Below are 17,954 nucleotides of genomic sequence, written 5' to 3' on the forward strand. Positions count from 1 at the left end.
ATATTCAAAACGTATTCGATCAACGCGGAAAACGTGCCCAATAATCATTAACTTGTATTACCGATCGTACAGGCATATCACATAATGAACATACCCGGCATTGCCATAGATTAAATGCCACTTTACACATGAGAGTAATCTTCAATTGTTTTTGTACCCATTTACGTTCCGAAGGAAAAACAGAGAAGATATTATATTGAAGATGTGTGTTATTTCACATATGTGAAAAATCACGTTGTTTTTCCAAGATGGTCTACTATTTATAGAAAAAACAAATAACCACCTTGTGGGCCTTGTGGTTCATGGCCGGGTTTGGCCCATCTTGAGCGGTCCACCCATTATGTTTTTCCGTTATCATGCATAGTTAGAAAGTATGATCCAAAAACTTAAATTGATAGAGAGAGAGAGAGACCACATAGAACCTATTATCGAGCATCGTGGGACAATATCTCAATACCCATTCTCAAGTGCAAGCCGAATTAGGAGTAGTAGAATTTTATCGAATGGAGTGGATGCACACGTGCGAAAGGGATAACGCTAGCTCTAATACCGTGTTAGAAAGTCCAACCCAAAAACTTAAACTGATAGGTGAAGAGAAATCACATAAGACCCATTGAAAGATATATCTATAAGGATGATCCGACAATAACCTCTCGGAGCCGCATCACCATCCCTAGCACGGGCGATGACAAGATGAGTACGATATTAATCTTCAAACCGAAGTTGTCGTTGCTATTCGAGATTGACAATGGTCTTGCCCTGCAGCTATCTTGCTCTGCAGCTATCTTGCTCTAGTGATTTCAGTGGGGATGGCGCTTGGAATGCTCTTAGACATATAGAGGAATTAAAGGTGTACAGGATCCTCGCCGCGCAGATCGTCCTCACCACCATCGTCTCCTCCGTTACCGTCCTCTGCACCCCCATCAACGGGGAAAATTATCAAATTAGTCCTAAACCTACTGTACGACGGCCAATTCAGTCCTAAACCTTTTAAGTTTGCCAATTCAGTCCTAAACCTTTTAAATTCTTGCCAATTGAGTCCTTCCGGCCAATTTTGGCCTGCCAAAGCTGACGTGGCAGCCGGGCGGCGCCGGGCGTCCGGTCAACACTGACGTAGCAATTTTTAATTATTTTTTTTTAATTTTTTAATCTTTTTTTTCTTTTTCTTTATGCTTTCTCCCATATGGCCTGTCCGGCAACCGGCGGCCAGCGGCCGGCCAGAGGGGAGGGCCGGCGAGGGCAAGCCTCGCCGACCCCTGGCTGGGCGAGGCGAGGCGAGGTCGAGCCTCGCCGTCGCCTGGGTCGCGACAACGAGGTCGAGCCTCGCCCAGATTTGGTGAGGCTCGACCTCGCCGTTGCGACCCGGGCGATGGCGAGGCGAGGCGAGGCGAGGTCGAGCCTCGCCGTCGCGACCCAGGGCGACGGCGAGGCTCGACCTCGCCTCGCCGTCGCTGGGTCGCGACGGCGAGGTCGAGCCTCACCCGGATCCGGCGAAGCTCGACCTCGCCGTCGCGACCCAGGCAACGGCACGGCGAGGCGAGGCGAGGTCGAGCCTCGCCAGATCTGGGCGAGGCTCGACCTCGCCGTCGCGACCCAGGCTACGGCGAGGCTCGATCTCGCCTCGCCCCGCCCAGCCAGGGGCTGGCAAGGCTTGCCCTCGCCGGTGGCCGGCGGGGCGAGCTTCGCCAGAGGCCTCGCCGGCCCTCCCCTCTAGCCGGTCGCCGGACCAGCCAGAGGGGAGAAAGCAGAAAAAAAAGAAGAAAAAGAAAAAAAAAGATTAAAAAATTGAAAAAAAATAATTAAAAATTGCCACGTCAGCGTTGACCGGACGGCCGGCGCCGGCCGGCGGCCGGCGGCCACGTCAGCGCCGGCCGGCCAAAATTGGCCGGAAGGACTCAATTAGCAAGAATTTAAAAGGTTTAGGACTGAATTGGCCGCCGTACAATAGGTTTAGGACTGATTTGATAATTTTCCCCCATCAACGACCTCCTCCTCAGGAACTCTGGCCTCTTGCTCTTCCCCATGTTTCTCCCCCTTATCTGAGTGCGATCGCTTCAGATCTCACGATATCTGTTTCTACTGATGTTTGGCTTTTCTTTTCGTGCATATTTGGTGTGTGATTCAGTGAAAACTGCCTCATTTTGTCGCGATTCGTGAGTGGCGATGCCATCGGTGTTTCATTGAGTTATGCGGCTGATTTCGGGGAATTGTTTCTGATTGATTGGGCTCGGTGTAGGTGGATTTCATGTAGAGCAGGGAATTGGATTTTGATGGGGTTTTCTGATGGTGGTGGTGTTGTTGCAACTATCAATGTTCTTCTGTGTCTTTCTGGTGTATTTTTGTATTTGGTGTTGTTGCAACTAATATTTTTTTTCGAATTATTTATTTTCTTTTTGCATATTTTTCCTTCCCTTTTTCTTTCCGGTTGCCGGACCTCGGTGACCGGCTAGAGGCTAGGGTTGGCGAGGTCTAGGGCAAGCCTCACTGGCCACTGGTGAGCCTCACCCTTGCATGATTTGTCAAGGGTCGAGCCTCACCGGCCATGGGTGAGGCTTGCCCTCACCTTGCCAGTGACGGCGAAGGCGAGCCTTACCATGGTAGGGCAAGGCATGACCTTGTCGAATCTGGCGAGAAAGGGCCTTGCCCATGGCCGGCGAGGGCGAGCCTCGCTAGCCCAATGCGAGGCTGCTCTTGTGGCCATTTGGTGACCTGCTAGAGGAAGGAGAAAGGGAAGGAAAAAAAAAGAAAATAAAAAATTTGAAAAAATATTAAAATATTAGTAAAAGTTATCAACATTAACACCAGGCGTCACGTCAATAATATCATGCCAAAATTAGGTGGAATAATTGAATTGGTACCATATCAAAAAATTTAAAAAGTTTATAGTGGTTGAATTTCTACAAAACCTCATTTACTACAAAGCATGAATGTTTTCTTTGATATATAAATTTATGCTCTAACTTTCATTTTGACAGTTGAAATCTGACTTTTATTTGATATTGAAGACATTGAGAATTGTTACTTTTTAAAAAAAGGATATTTTCATTTACGATAAAGTCGTTATTATTAGTTTTTTTCATAATTTCGTTTATTTTTGTTTTGAGTGATAGTTAAAAAGAGTTTTTGAGGGCTTGGCCCTTGAATTTGCCGGACGTGTGGCAAATTAATTTCCATCTTTCAGCACATTGATTTCTTTCCTCAATTTCTATCTTTCTGAGATTAATACCACGAGTTTCCGTTAAATTTTACTGTTAAATTGCTGAATTAAATGACACGTGACATTTAACAGGTATACTAGTTTTGGGTTTTATCCCTCCGTTTGTTATAGGTTTACCAATTTATAATTTTTCGTGATATTAATCCAATCTAATATAGGGTAAATTTGTTACAAGTGTACCAGTTTGAAATTTTTGATGGTCAAAAAATTAGTTTGGGATAAATTTGTCATTGATGTACCAGTTTGGGGTTTTTAATAGTCAAAAAATTAATTTAGAGTAAATTTGTTGCCCAAAATTTTCATGGTATTAACCTATCTTTTTATTTGTCACAAAGATGAACAGCCCCAAAATAACATAACTTTATTATATCTTAATTATATCCCTCCATTTTAAGGAAAAAAATCAGTCAAAGGATGGTCTTTAAATGATGCAGTATTAGGTGTTATGTGTCGGTAAAGATATGGCTCTCAGTATAGAAAGTATCAAACCCTACTAAATTTCTTCCATACGAGGAAGCAAGCTCAACTAGGGGTGTGCAAAGGAATCGGGAACAGCCCGGACCATTTGGAACCGGCGGTTTCCATGAGGACCGGTCCGGTTCCCGGTTTTAGGCGTGGAACCGCCCACCCGCACACCCGGATTAGACCGGTAATATATATATACATATATATAATTTTTTTAAAAAATTCCAACAAAAAAAAAAAAGAAAACATTTTTAGAAAAATGAAAACCATAAAATCCCTAATCTAAAGCTCGATTCTCAACTCCTATCAACTCACGGCCGCACTTTTAGCCATTCATCACCACCTTCTCTCACTCTCGGTCACCTCTATTTGTGTAAAACTTGGTGGAACGGGTTCCATGGACCCACCTGGTAACCTGACCGGACCGCCGGTCCGATTCCTGGGTGGATCCATGGAACCGACGGGCAGTTCCCGGTTCCAATTTTTCGGAACCGATTCTCAGTGGGCGGTTTCCGGTTCCATGTCGGGAACCACCCGCCCGGACCACACTCACCCCTAAGTTCAACCTCCATTTAAAGCATCAACTAGCACACAATTCTACATAGAAAGAGTTCATTTCCTTACTATCCTCTTCCAAAACCTCATCACCATCATCATCTCCTTCTGAAAAAAAACTCCAGTAATATGAAGACTCCAGTGCTCTTCGCGCTCCTCTCGTTCGCTCAAATTCTTCTCGTTGCCTTCCTCCCATTTGCATCTGCCGGCCTTGTCGACGACACATGCAAGAAGACACCGTACAGCCACTTCTGCGTCTCGGCTCTCAGGTCCGACCGCCGGAGCTCCACCGCGGACACCCCAACCTTAGGCCTAATCATGGTCGACAAGGTTGACGCAAACGCCAAGTCAAGTCTGGCCAAAATCAAGGACTTGCTCGGCAAAGCCCCCCACCCGGGGACGAAGCGGGCGTTGACCTCTTGCAGGGAGTCATACCAAGCTACCAGAAGCGCGTTCGTGCCCTCGAGCAAAGAAAGTTTGACAAAAGGCGACTACAAGTTTGCCGTGGAGTACATGAACAGCGCGGCGAGTGACGCATCCGACTGCGAAGCGGGCTTTGGAGGCTCGAAGTCGCCGTTATCGGACTTGAACAATTATGAGCACAAGGCAGCCTCAGTGGCTTCGGCCATTGCCAGTTCACTGCTGTGAGCACTGATGATCAGTGAGATGGTTTGTTGGATTAATAAAGGTAGAAGAAGAAATGTTTAGCTCGGAAGCAAAATGAAAAATGTACCGTAATGAATTGTTAATGAAAGTGCAGTTTTTGTTTGATAATTGGCTTTACAAGCCCCCATCTCTTTTGGAATTTGCTTTGTTTAATCCTATTTTCTACTAGTTAAATTAAAATCGGTTCGTTTTGACCCCAAAAAAAAAAACGGTTGTGCACGGGATGCGGCAAAACAAGCGAATCCGTGGAACAAATTTTCAAAATTGTGACACATGGAGAAACAAGCGAATCCGTGGAACAAATTTTCAAAATTCAAACGTAGAGTTGGTTTGAATACGTCACTTACACAATGTTATTGATCAGTTTACACTGCGTTAGTCATGATACATCATATGCGTTCTGCTTCCTGTGTGCACCAAAGCGCGTACGTGAGGGACAACCGTCTAACTCGGTAGGCTTGAATAGACATACTCAGAAGTATTGAATGGGTCGTCTTGGTTTCAAGGTGTCTGAGTTATGGAAGTGAAAGCATCAAACTTTCGAGCAAGCTTTAATAAGGTGATTTTGTTATGTACACATAAAGTACAGTATCACCTTTGATAGTGGCACCAACACGCAAAAGATCATATACACCTCATCGATCAAAAGGTAGATATACTTTTGCAAATTATAAACAAAGACAACATGATTGTTTTTTTTTTGGTAAGGTAAGTATTGATATAACTTTTCAACGCAATATACAAAGAGTAGACGAACACAAAAAACCCCGCACAAGAAGAGACACAGAAGTGTGTCCCGACTGGTGCAAGGGTGTACCGACTAGCCAACGTAAAGCAGCAACACAAGCGTTGCAAAACAAGGCCTAAACCTATTGCACTTTTGCCAATTCAGTCCTAAATCTTTTAAGTCTGCCAATTCAGTCCTAAACATTTTCACTTCTTTTCAATTCAGTCCTAAACCTTTTCATTTCTTGCCAATTGAGTCCATTTGGCCGGCCGGCGCTGACGTGGCCGTCTGGCCAACGCTGACGTGATAATTTTTAAATATTTTTAAATATTTTTTTTTCTTTTTTTTCTAGCCTTTTCACTTTGGCCGGTTCGGCGACCGACCAGAGGTGCGGCCTCGCCGGCCTCTGGCGAAGCTCGCCCTCGCTAGCCACCGGCAAGGGCGAGCCTCACCCGCTGCTGCAAGGCCGGGCTCTCCTCGGCTGGGCGAGGTCGACCTCATCGTCACTGGGTTTCAACCTCGCCCCGCCATGGCGAGGCCGGCCTCGCAACGGTGGGCGAGGCTCGCCCTCACCGGTGGTCGGCGGGGGCGAGCTTCGCCAAAGGCTGGAGAGGTCGACCTCGCCGGCCCGCGCCTCTGGCCGGTCACCGGTCGCCGGACAAGCCAGAGGGAATAGGCAAAAAAAAAAAAGAAAATATATATATTAAAAAAATATTTAAAAACTTTCACGTTAGCGTTGGCCGGATGGCCGGGGGCCACGTCAGCGCTGGCCGGCCAAATGGACTGAATTGGCAAGAAATGAAAAGGTTTAGGACTGAATTGGCAAAAGTGCAATAGGTTTATGACTTTTTTGACAATTTTCCCTATAAAAAACACATAAGGGATAAATGCAGCAATCGCCTCCATGCGATTAGGGCTGTGGAACATGATACACACGTAAAAGAGTAGTTGTCTGTGTATCTCTTGTAAATAGTCCAACTAAAAAAAGTCCTAGACCTATTCCAAGCACATTTGTATCCAATAGAGGGGTATGCATGTTTATTTCATGAAAATGTTAATGCCCTAACCTTATTAGCCTTGTAGAGAGTAGATAGCCTTCGAGTCTTCAAGGGTTTTAATGACTTCAAAGCTCCGAATCTATATAGATATAACAGTTTATTCTATAAAAGGGCTTGGCCCATTATGGGACAAGACATTGAGGATCTATCATGGAATTCTTCTCATAAAAAAGAATGCTAAAATCTATATATTCTTCATTGATCTCTCTTGTACCGAAGGTTCTTAATCCTTGCTACCTCAAGGATTTCAGACGCATTTCATGTTGTAATATTTAGTATAAGATCATATCAAAGTCACTTGCAGAAAGAATAAGTTGCATTCTCCCTTAGGTTGTCAGCCTCAACCAAACTGCATTCATCAAGGGATGATAGATTGCGGAGAATATTTTATCGTGCCAAAATCTCTTACACAACTGTCATAAGGGTGGCAAAGGTAAACATGTGGCACAAAGAACTACTCACTTATGCTTCACAGATGATTTGTTCTTTTTTGCTCACAAGGATGCAAATTCCGTCCAATGCCTTGGTGATGCACTTCATGAATTCGCAACTCTCATAGGACTGCCGGTTAACTCAGACATATGTTAAATCTTTTTCTTTGGATGATCGAGGATTTAAAGCTCCTTATATTGGGTCACACACATTTCTCCACATGTACCTCCGTATTGATATCTTGGTGTTCCCCTTGTTACTAGAAGGCTCACACATGCAAATTGCAAGAGTCCAGCTGACAATATCTTTAAGAAAATCGAAGGATGGGACATGAATCATATAAGCTATGTAGGACGTCTCCAGTTGGCCAAATCGGTCATTATCTCCATCCGTAGTACCGGATGCAAATGTTTTTACTTCGAAAGGAGATTATTTACAAGGTTGAGAAGAAGATTAGACAATTTTTATAGGCGGGAAATACCAAAGTTCATCGTATAGAGTTGCATGGCAAGTAGTTTTCTCACCTAAAAGGGAGGGGGGACTAGGGCTACTCGGTATGAAGTCATGGTACAAATTATTACTAGGCTGCACGTTTTGGAACCTCATTAATTATCCAGCCTCTTCCCTATGGAGTAATTGGGTTCATAGCACTAAATGAGAGGCACTATAATTATGCAGCTCGACATTAAGGTAGTATGGCCCAGAGTTGGTGAGGTCTTCTTAAGCTGAGACTTGCTATGACTTCGGCAATCTCTTGCTCAAGGTAGTATTGCAAAGAGATTTATGATGAACTCAAACATGTAGGATCGGTTATGGAGTGATATGACATAATTTGGACCAGCAGTATTAGCAAACACAAATATGTTGGCTAGCTTGTTTGCAAGGTCTTAAAGACAGCAGAAAAACCGTATCACGATGGATGCCTTTAATTGATATTGTAATGTATTCTCGCACTAACATGGGATTTGGTAATCTCTAGGAGGTTAGATTGATGAACTTCAATAGATGATTAGGGCTACTGAGGGCCAAGACTTGGCAACATGGCTTCTTAGCAATTATATATTGCACTTGAATAGAGCGCAACCACAAACATTTTAAAAATAAGTCAACCAATATTCACATTATTTTGGCTAGGATGCATGAAATCGTAAGAGGTAGAGCTTTACTCAACCAAAATTCTAGACCTTCCCAAGCAAATGTTGTATTGACTACTATGTGGAGGTTTCACATCTCAATTTTCTCCCCTAAGCTTCTATACTTCATCTTATTAATGAAACTTTCATTTTCACCAAAACAAAGAGTAAAGAGCCTGTCTTCATTTGACATACTATGGCTAGTAGAAAGGATAAGTTTATGGTGGTTTAATTGCTACAAAACCTCATTTATGACGAGTGTGAATGCTTATTTACTACAAAGCATGTAATGATTTCTTTGATATATAAATTTCTGCTCTAACTTTCATTTTGACATTTGAAATCTGACTTTTATTTGATATTGAGGACTTTGAGACTTGCTACCTTTTAAAAAGGATATTTTCATTTACGATGAAGTCATTATTTTTTTTTTCATAATTTCGTTTGTTTTTGTTTTGAGTGAAAGTTAAAAAGAGTTTTTGAGGACTTGACTCTTGAATTTGCCGAACATGTGGCAAAGTAAGGGTGCGCATGAATACCATTCTATGCCCGGGAACTATTTCTGAACAGAAATGATTTTTTTTTATTCTGTGTCCAGAAACAATTTCTGAGCATTTGAAGGCGTTTGATAAACTGTCCAAAATTTCTATTCCTAGAGTAGAAAAGAACAGAAATGCGTTTGGTAACTACACAAAATTTCTTTTTATTAATAATATTTTGAATTGTTTAATTTTTTTTTTCTTTCTACCCATTTTCTTCTTTGGCCATGGCCGGTCGCCGGCGGCCAGCCACAGCCCAGGGCTGGCGAGGGCGTCACGGCCCTTGCCGGCCGCCGGCGGAGGCGAGGGCGAGGGCTGGACCCTCGCCTCCTGGGCGAGGCGGCTCGTCATCGGTCATGGCGAGTTCGACCTCGCCCAGATCGGGCGAGGCTGAGCCTCGCCGTGGGTCGCGACGGCGAGGCTCGGCCTCGCCAAGATCTGGCGAGGCCGAGCCTCGCCGTCGCGACCCACCGGCGAGGTCGGCCTCGCCCGATCTGGGCGAGGCCGACCTCGCCATGACCGACGGCAAGCCGCCTTGCCCAGGCGGCGAGGGTCCAGCCCTCGCCCTCGCCGGTAAGGGGGACCCTCATTTCCGCCAGCGGCCGGCGAGGGCCGTGACGCCCTCGCCGGCCCTGGGCTGTGGCCTGTCGCCGGCAACCGGCCACAACCCAGGAAAGAGCAACACAAAGAAGAAAAGAAAAAAAAGAAAAAGAAGAAAAAAAACTGATTCTTAAAATTGTGCCAAGAAACAAGAAGCAACTTTTTTTTACTTCTTGTTTCTCTTCCAAAACTGTTTCTGGGCACAAATTTTTGTAAAAATGTGCCCGGGAACAAAAAGTTTACCAAACGCATTTCTGTTCCCAACTATTTCTGGGAACAAAAGAACAGAAATTTTCACTGTTTGGCACGTTACCAAACGGGCCCTAATTTTCATCTTTCAGCACAATGACTTCTTTCCTCAATTTCTATCTTTTTATACAAAGATGAGCAGCCAAATAACAAAACTTTATAACATCTTAATTGGGTTAATTCAAAAAAAAAAACCCAACTTTACCTTGAGTGACAATTCCGGTCCGAACTTTTTTTTTATCTCATAAAAAATCACCAACTTTCACTTAAATTCCAAATCTGACCAGAACAATTTGAAAATTTCACATCACGAGGTCAGATTTAATACTCGAGTAACAGTTGGTGCTTTTTATTGAGATAAAAAAAAAGTTCGGGCCAGAACTGTCACTCATGGTAAAATTGGTGCTTTTTTTTTTAAATTAGCCCCATCTTAATTACATCCCTCCATTTTAAGGAAAAAAATCAGTCAAAGGATAGTCTTTAAATGATGCTGTTTTAGGTGGTGTGTGAACAGAGACAGGGCTCTCAATATAGAAAGTATCAAACCCTAATAAGATTTTTCCATATGAGGCAGCAAGCACAAACTCCATGTAAAGGATCAACTAGCAAACAATTCTACACCGAAAAAGTTTCATTTCCTTACCATCCTCTTCCAAAACCTCATCAGCATCATCTCCTTCTAAAACAAACTCCAGCAATATGAAGACTCCAATGCTCTTCGCAATCCTCTCGTTCGCTCAAATTCTTCTCATCGCCTTCCTCCCATTTGCATCCGCCGACCTCGTCGACGACACGTGCAAGAAGACGCCGTACAGCAACTTCTGTGTCTCGGCTCTCAGATCTGACCGCCGGAGCGCCACTGCGTACACCGCAACCCTAGGCCTAATCATGGTCGACAAGGTCGACGCGAACGCCGAGGTAACTCTGGCCAAAATCCAGGACTTGCTCCGCGGATCCCCCAACCCAGGGACGAAGCAAGCGCTGACCTTTTGCGAGGGGTCATACAAATTTGCCAGAAGCGAGTTGGTGCCCTCGAGCAAGGATAGTTTTACAGGAAGCGTGTACAAATTCGCCGTGGACAACATGAAGCGAGCCGCGAGTCAGGCGTCCGAATGCGAGGCGGGCTTTGGAGGCAAGTCGCCATTATCGGACTCGAACGATTATGAGAACAAGGCCGCCTCGGTGGCTTCCGCCATAGCCAGTTTACTGCTGTGAGCAATGAATGATCAGTGAGATGGTTTGTTAGATTAATAAAGGTTGTAGAAGAAATGTTTTGCTTGGAAGCAAAATGAAAACTTTACCGTAATGTTTCTTAATGGAAGTGCAGTTTTTGTCTGATAATACTCTACGAATCATATCCAATACCAAAGCATGCTCATTATAGAGCCGATCGATATGATAGATAACATTTCCATGACGCAGCGCCTCTCCACTAGCTAATAGATATACGGGTGGACAAATTACAACAATTCACGCCTAAAGTCCTTCCCTCCTAATTGACTTTACAAGCCCCCTAACCCGGATTTGCTTTGTTTAGATGCTAATCGTTGCTGTTCTCCTATTTCTGCTAGTTAAATGAAAATCGGTTCGTTTTGACCAAAAAAAGAAAAAAGCATTGCGCACGGGACACATCATGATACGTCACATACTCAAAAGTTTCGAATGGATCATCTTGGTTTCAAGGTGTCTGAGTTATATGGAAGTGAAAACATCAAACTTTCCAGCAAGCTTTAATAAGTTGATTTTGTTGTATACACATAAAGTACAATATCACCTTTGATGGTGGCACCAACACGCAAAAGATCATATACACCTCATCGATCAAAAGGTAGATATACGTTTGCAAATTATAAACGAAGACAACATGATTGTTTACATGTCGAAAACACACAAAAGATAAATGGAGCAATCGCCTCCAAGCAATTAGGGCTTTAGAACATGATACACACGTAAAATAGTAGTTGTTTGCATATCTCTTGTAAATAGTCCAACAAACAAAGTCTTAAACCTATTCCACTTGTTGCAATTCAATTCTAAATCTTTTAATTTGGCCAATTTAATCCTAAACCTTATAACGCTTTATCAATTTAGTCCTTCTGGCCAAATCGAAAATCGCTTATGTGATCGCGGGCCATTCTACGTAGCATGACTGGTACTGATGTTACCCTTCGACACCTCCAGGCAAGGGCTTGTCTATGGCTTTTCTTCATTTTATTTATTTTAATCTTTGTTCGTTTTCTTTTAAAAAAACTTTTGGCCTTTTTATATTGGTAGTCTAATTTAAGTAAGATTTCAGGTAAAAAATTAGGATTTAAATTAGAGAAATGATTGAATGACAATCTTTATGTGAGAATAACAGTCTATTCTAGTTCACAAAAAAAATAATTATAAATTGTTATGGGTTCACTCTTTCAAGAATTTATAGTTCACAACATGATATTACTCTCACAGTGGCCTAAAGACTGTTATGTTAGCAAAACTCTTTGGAAAAAAATGGCGTCGTTTTAGTCTCATACTCCATACTTTAGTTAAAGGTAATGTCACATAGAAGGAAGGAAATAATAAAAAGCCATCTCGACATTTTCCATTAGTCAAATTAGATAGAATTAATAAATGGAGTTTATTGCACCAATTTGGCAAATTCTAGACTTTGATTGAATTTTTTTTTAAAATTTCATGACTCAATTGTACTTCCGCAATAATTTTTAGGATTTTACATGTAATTATCCCTTTTTTTGCATAATTTCATCTATTTTTGTGTTGAGTGAAAGTTAAAAGGACTTTCTGAGGGCTTGACCTTAAATTTGCCCCACGTGTGGCAAAGTAATTTCCATCTCTCAGCACCAACATTTCTTTCCTCGATTTTTTTTTCAAGAAAAATGCTTGCAACGGTTATGCCTCGATCACAAATATTATGGATGAAAAAGAAAAGATAGAAGTCAAAAATGCGCCCGCCTTTGATTTTGTGGCCAGCATTTCACCATTATACTGTTACACGATCATGCCAGCAGTGCACTTTTTTCAATGATGCCGTGTTAAGTGTTATGTGTCAACAGAGATATGGCTTTCAATATATAAAATATCAAACCCTAGTAGATATCTCCCATAAGGGGAATCAATCACCACCTCTATTTAAAGGATCGACTAGCCCGCATTTCTACACCAAAAGAATTCCATTCCTTACAATCCTCTTCCAAAGCCTCATCAGCATCGTCATCTCCTTCAAAAACAAACTCCAGTAATATGAAGACTCCAATGCTCTTCACACTTCTCTCGTTCACTCAGATTCTTCTCATCGCCATCCTCCCGTTCGGGTCCGCCGACCTCGTGGACCTCACGTGCAAGAAGACGCCGTACGTTGCCTTCTGCGCCACGGCTCTCAAGTTCGACCCCCGGAGCTCCACCGCGGACACCAAAACCCTAGGCCTGATCATGGTCGACGAGGTCGAAGCGCACGCCAAGTTGACTTTGGCCGAAATCAAGCACTTGCGCGGCAAGGCCCCCCACCCGAGGGCGAAGCAGGCGCTGACCTCTTGCGAGCAGTCATACAGAATCATCATAAGCGCGATGGTGCCCCCGAGCAAGGAAGCTTTGACCAAAGGCGACTACAAGTTCGCCGTGGAGTACATGAATGCCGCGGCAAACGACGCGTCGGAGTGCGAAGCGGGCTTCGGAGGAGGCTCGAAGTCACCGATATCAGGCTCGAACGATTATGAGCGCAAAGCTGCCTCGGTGGCTTCCGCCATTGCCGGTTTATTGCTGTGAGCAGTGATGATCGGAGAAATGAATCGTTAGAATAGTGAGGGTTGTATAAAAATAATGTGCAGCTCGGAAGCAAAATGAAAACTGAATCGTAATGTTTCTTAATGAAAGTGCAGGTTTCGTTTGATGAAATGCTGTTAATTGTATCAAATACCAAAACATACTCATTTTAAAGCTGATCGATGTGATATAGAAAAGGCACACATTATATTTTTCCTCCGCAAGTAAACAATTTCACACTCTTGATCATATATATGACTAGCTATTTGAAGTTCATTAAGTTAAATTTAGATTCTTAACAGTAATTTTTCCGGATTAATATCTGTCGGATATTAACAAATGCGTAAATGTATATATTTCCATGATCAAGAGCCTCCCCACTACCTAATAGATATATGGGGAAACAAATCACAACAATTTAGGCCCATCAGAGAACTATTTTGTATACAGGATGCGTCATGTGATCTTGACACGAAGAGAAACTAGCAAATCGGAGTTAAGAGTTTTCAAAAAAAGATAAGAGTTTTTTTTAATACATGTCAATTAGACAATATAATTGATCGGTTTACCCAACGATACTTATTACAACAGATTGCGTGCGCGAGGGAGAACCTAATAATTTGGTAGACTTCGAATAGACCATCTCAAAAAGTTTCAAATGGATCATACGTTAGCTTCAAGGTGTCAAGTTATAAAAGTGAAGACATCAACTTTCGGGCAACCTTTAATCAGTTCATTTTATCATATGCAAATAAATTACAATATCACCTTAGATGGTGGCACCAACACGCAAAAGATCACATACACCTCATCAACCAAAAAGTAGACATACTTTTGCAAATTATAAGTAAAGATAAAGTGATTGAGCCATCACCTCCTTGAAATTATAGATTTTGGGATTTTATCCTGTCATTTGTACTTAAACTCTTAGATAATTTCCCTTGATCAGGCCAGTCTTTTTTAATTAGATCAATGCTTTTTTCTCATGCTGAGTGCAAGCTGAACTACCCACCGTCATCATATCCCTGACACTTGTGCCAAAACCCAACAAAGAAAAATTTACAATGGGGCCACAGTAAGTAGAGATATTAATAAAATACTATTCTTTTGATTATGCTACAAAAGAATCATTGATTTGATCAAAGAGCATTGAAAAGCATGTCCAGTAGAGTCATCTTTAGATTCATACATATGGAATGCAATTTACTCCCTGTTGTTAAATTTTTAATGGGCGCAATTCAAGTCCTAAACCTTTTCTACAAAATAAAACCGAGTTTTGAACTTTTCAATTGGTACGATAAAATTTTGAATCCTTCCCAAAAGGCGTAGTCAAATATTAGAAATGTGACCACAAGTCCATCCAACCTAAGATTTTCCACGCGAGCAATTTCGGTTGCGCATTCGGTAATTTTCAATATTAATGATTAGAAAGATTTGATTGTGCGTTTTAAGGAAAGGTAATTTGCACTTGATTGTGCTAACCGAAAAATGCTAAGAACTCGAATACATTATGTACATAAAATTTAGGACTTTCAATGAACTTTTCTCTACCTTGCTCTGATCATGCCTGTAGCTAAAGTTTATCGCAAACAGACATTCTCCTTATGAGTAGGATTATGTTCTCTCCTTGTTTTTTGATGTGGCAAGTTTCTTGTGTAACTCCTAATTTCAGTGTATAAGTCATAAAAACAATCATTGAAGGATCTAAAAACTAAGCCGCATAAAAAAACATGGAAGTAAATCTTGTGTTGTGAAATACTTGTGCACGGAAACACTTGAATTTGCTCTTTGGTGCCACGGTTTGGTGATATCATGAAGATCATTCTATAAATCTTGAAGCCAAAGTTGTAATTGTCATTCAAGATTGACATCGGTCTTTCTGTCGCTCTTTGGTGTCGCAGCTTAGTGTCCCTGATAAAGTTGTAGATAGGGCTTCGAATGGTCTTAGACATAGAGAAGTAAAAGGTGGCTTCGGCGCAAACTGATGTGGTTTCAAGCCTTGGGTGCCAAAGCACTGTTCTATATTGCATGACAAAGAAAAATGGTGGAGATACGGAATCATCGTAGAGATTATACTTTGGGGAAGGTGTTACCCTCTCAGTGGTTAAATGGACCGCTAATTCAAATGACCTCAATAATGGTAACGTCTTTAATAAAGTCTTACAGGCAAAAGCTCCTTTAATAAAGAATCTGTCTTGATATCAGATACTATGGCTAGTAGACAGGACAAGATTAAGGTGGATGATTTACTACAAACCTCTCATTTATGACAAGTGTGAATGCCTATTTACTACAAAGATTAACAGCCACAAGAAAAGAAAACTTGGTAATATCTTTAAGCAAAAAACTCAGTCAATGGATAGTCTTTGAATGATGCCCTGTGTCAAGTGTCAGCAGAGATGTGGCTATCAATTAGGGGTGAGCGCGGTTCCAGGGTAGAACCGGAAACCGGAGAACCGGACCCGGTGGGTCCAGTTCGGTTCCAGGTTCCATGGACAGAGGGTCCGGTTCTCGATTCCCCATTTTTAGGACCCGGCTGTTCCGGTTCCGGTTCCCGGTTCCTATAGGAACCGGAACCTGGAACCGAAATTTGGAACCGGAACCGGATCGGAACCGGGAACCGGAACCGGAACCGGATCCGAACCGGAACCAAGAACCGGGACCAGGAACCGGATCCCTAAAACTTAAAACATAAACTACACATTTGATATTTAGAAACCCTAATTCACCTTGTCCCTCCATCTTGTCCCTCCTGCTTCCACTTCCACCTCGCTCCCGCTTTCGCTTCTGCCTTGCTCCTCGCTCGGTCGCTCCCGCTTCCACTTCCGCCTCGCTCCCGCTTCTGCCTCACTCCGGCTTCCGCGGTTCTCTCCCGCTTCCGCCTCGCTCCACCTTCTTCGCCGCAGGTCTCGTGATCTCCCCACGCGGATTCGCTGCGATTACTCGGGCTCGCCGCCGTCTTCCTCCTTTGAAGCTCCGTCGCTCTGGTACGTAACGTCTTCGAACAACCCCTGCCATTCACGCCTTCTCTCTTTGAATTCACATCGTTGCTTCTGTTCATCTTTTGCATCGATCGATTGAATTAAGTCACGACGATCGTGCCTGAGTTGCGTGAAATCGTGCTCTTGCGTGCACATTCATCTGGATTCATCGCTTAGTGAATGTGAGGAGAGGGAAAATGCGGTGGATCTGTCGCCGATTGAATGTGAGGAGAGGGAAGGGGGTGGGGAGTTAACCGATTGGTTAATTGTCGATTGCGATCGTATCTTAAGGGCCTTCGAGATTTGCTCTTTTTGTTGCTGCTGCCAAAGGGGAAACAACCATGAGTGAGCTCATGGTTGGCCTCACTCTCATTGAGGGTGCTGCTGCCAAAGGAGCTGGTACTTTCTCAGACTTTTCTTAACAGCCTCCCATTTTTTTAATGACTTTCTGCTCGTAAGTGGTGCGGGATTCATAGTTAAGAAGGTTGGTGTTTCTCTGTATGTAGTAGTGTCTGGGTTCGCTTCATTCGTAGGCAACTTATAGATTTACAAGATTTTGGTCTTTCTTGTTTATTAAGCTGCGTTATTTTGTGTCCCCGGTTAGAATTCTGCTCTCTCTTTTCCGGATATTGATTATTGTGCACGTAACTAAGACGGGCTCGCGTCTTATTTCTTGGAGATTTTCTTTTGGTTGATCCATTGTTCTGTTCCTAACATCCTCGTGCCATTGGTTGTTTTGCCTGTTTCGTTTGAGCTCACGGTAGAATGACAAGGTTTTTCTTTTCTTTTTCTTTGGGTGTTTTTTTGAGAATATTCAAAGCTGAAAAATTGATGTTTGAGGTTCTCATTTAATCTTGTTCTACAATGTTCAGTCTGCTTAGATGGTACATTGCCCGGTTATCATCTTCACAATGGCTCTGGATCTGGTGCAAACAGTTGGGTGGTCCATTTAGAGGTTTGTTGAATGGACTTTATGTTATATGATTTAAAAGAGCATACTTAAGCTAGTTAATTTTGCAAACTTATGTTATTTCTTCTCTACTGCATGGTTTTCTTGCTCAGTTCTTCATGGCACTCCAATTCTTGATTCTTTTTCTGTCTGCATTTTCTATAAGCCATTTGATGTTGTTTTACATTGTTGTAGGGTGGGGGATGGTGCAATATAGTGAGGAATTGCGTTTACAGGAAAACTACTCGTCGTGGTTCATCAAAGTTTATGGACAAGGAAGTAGCTTTCACAGGAATATTGAGTAATAAAGCTGAAGAAAACCCTGGTATTTAAAATCTATTAACGATTCAATCTGTCTCGAAACGATTCTTTGCCATAGTTTATTCAAATTGGAACTGTCATACGAGCGATTGTGCTTTGCTGGCAGATTTTTTCAATTGGAACAGAGTAAGGATACGGTACTGTGATGGGGCTTCTTTCAATGGAGAGAAAGGTGATATGTATTGAGAAAAATGTGGCATCTTACCTTGGAATTTAAAGTCATATGTATTGTATCCCAACAATTACAATTTATCGTGCTATCCCCTTTCTTTTAAGAAAAAATGTGACTTTTCTATAATT

The 17,954-nt window shown here is 42.6% G+C and overlaps 4 protein-coding genes across 4 annotated transcripts; all 4 read left to right on the forward strand.

Moving 5' to 3' along the window:
- The first annotated feature begins 4,298 nt into the window (after window positions 1-4,298).
- Window positions 4,299-4,924, forward strand: LOC115666391 (cell wall / vacuolar inhibitor of fructosidase 1-like). Its single transcript, XM_030588126.2, has one exon. The coding sequence runs from the start codon at window positions 4,367-4,369 to the stop codon at window positions 4,883-4,885; it is 519 nt and encodes a 172-aa protein (XP_030443986.1). The 5' UTR covers window positions 4,299-4,366; the 3' UTR covers window positions 4,886-4,924.
- Window positions 4,925-10,211: 5,287 nt separating this feature from the next.
- Window positions 10,212-10,982, forward strand: LOC115662284 (cell wall / vacuolar inhibitor of fructosidase 1-like). The gene has a single exon (XM_030584448.2). It carries the CDS (start codon window positions 10,341-10,343, stop codon window positions 10,854-10,856), a length of 516 nt encoding a protein of 171 aa, XP_030440308.1. The 5' UTR covers window positions 10,212-10,340; the 3' UTR covers window positions 10,857-10,982.
- A 1,810-nt stretch (window positions 10,983-12,792) lies between these two features.
- Window positions 12,793-13,677, forward strand: LOC115662283 (cell wall / vacuolar inhibitor of fructosidase 1-like). Its single transcript, XM_030584447.2, has one exon. The coding sequence runs from the start codon at window positions 12,885-12,887 to the stop codon at window positions 13,404-13,406; it is 522 nt and encodes a 173-aa protein (XP_030440307.1). The 5' UTR covers window positions 12,793-12,884; the 3' UTR covers window positions 13,407-13,677.
- A 3,048-nt stretch (window positions 13,678-16,725) lies between these two features.
- Window positions 16,726-17,840, forward strand: LOC115662285 (pectin acetylesterase 10-like). The gene is made up of 4 exons (XM_030584449.1): window positions 16,726-16,783; window positions 17,257-17,339; window positions 17,529-17,658; window positions 17,761-17,840. Exons 1-4 carry the CDS (start codon window positions 16,726-16,728, stop codon window positions 17,838-17,840), a joined length of 351 nt encoding a protein of 116 aa, XP_030440309.1.
- The last annotated feature ends 114 nt before the right edge of the window (window positions 17,841-17,954 follow it).

The sequence above is a fragment of the Syzygium oleosum genome, unplaced genomic scaffold (assembly GCF_021117445.2).
Source record: "Syzygium oleosum isolate NSW1041296 unplaced genomic scaffold, Sole_v2.1 Sole_v2.06, whole genome shotgun sequence".
In the NCBI taxonomy this organism is placed as follows: domain Eukaryota; kingdom Viridiplantae; phylum Streptophyta; class Magnoliopsida; order Myrtales; family Myrtaceae; genus Syzygium; species Syzygium oleosum.

Coding starts and splice junctions, on each gene's coding strand:
- LOC115662285 (XM_030584449.1), top strand. CDS start 16,726: ATGAGTGAGCTCATGGTTGGCCTCACTCTCATTGAGGGTGCTGCTGCC. Junction 17,340..17,528: donor GTTGGGTGGTCCATTTAGAG/GTTTGTTGAATG, acceptor ACATTGTTGTAG/GGTGGGGGATGGTGCAATAT. Junction 17,659..17,760: donor TAAAGCTGAAGAAAACCCTG/GTATTTAAAATC, acceptor CTTTGCTGGCAG/ATTTTTTCAATTGGAACAGA.
- LOC115666391 (XM_030588126.2), top strand. CDS start 4,367: ATGAAGACTCCAGTGCTCTTCGCGCTCCTCTCGTTCGCTCAAATTCTT.
- LOC115662283 (XM_030584447.2), top strand. CDS start 12,885: ATGAAGACTCCAATGCTCTTCACACTTCTCTCGTTCACTCAGATTCTT.
- LOC115662284 (XM_030584448.2), top strand. CDS start 10,341: ATGAAGACTCCAATGCTCTTCGCAATCCTCTCGTTCGCTCAAATTCTT.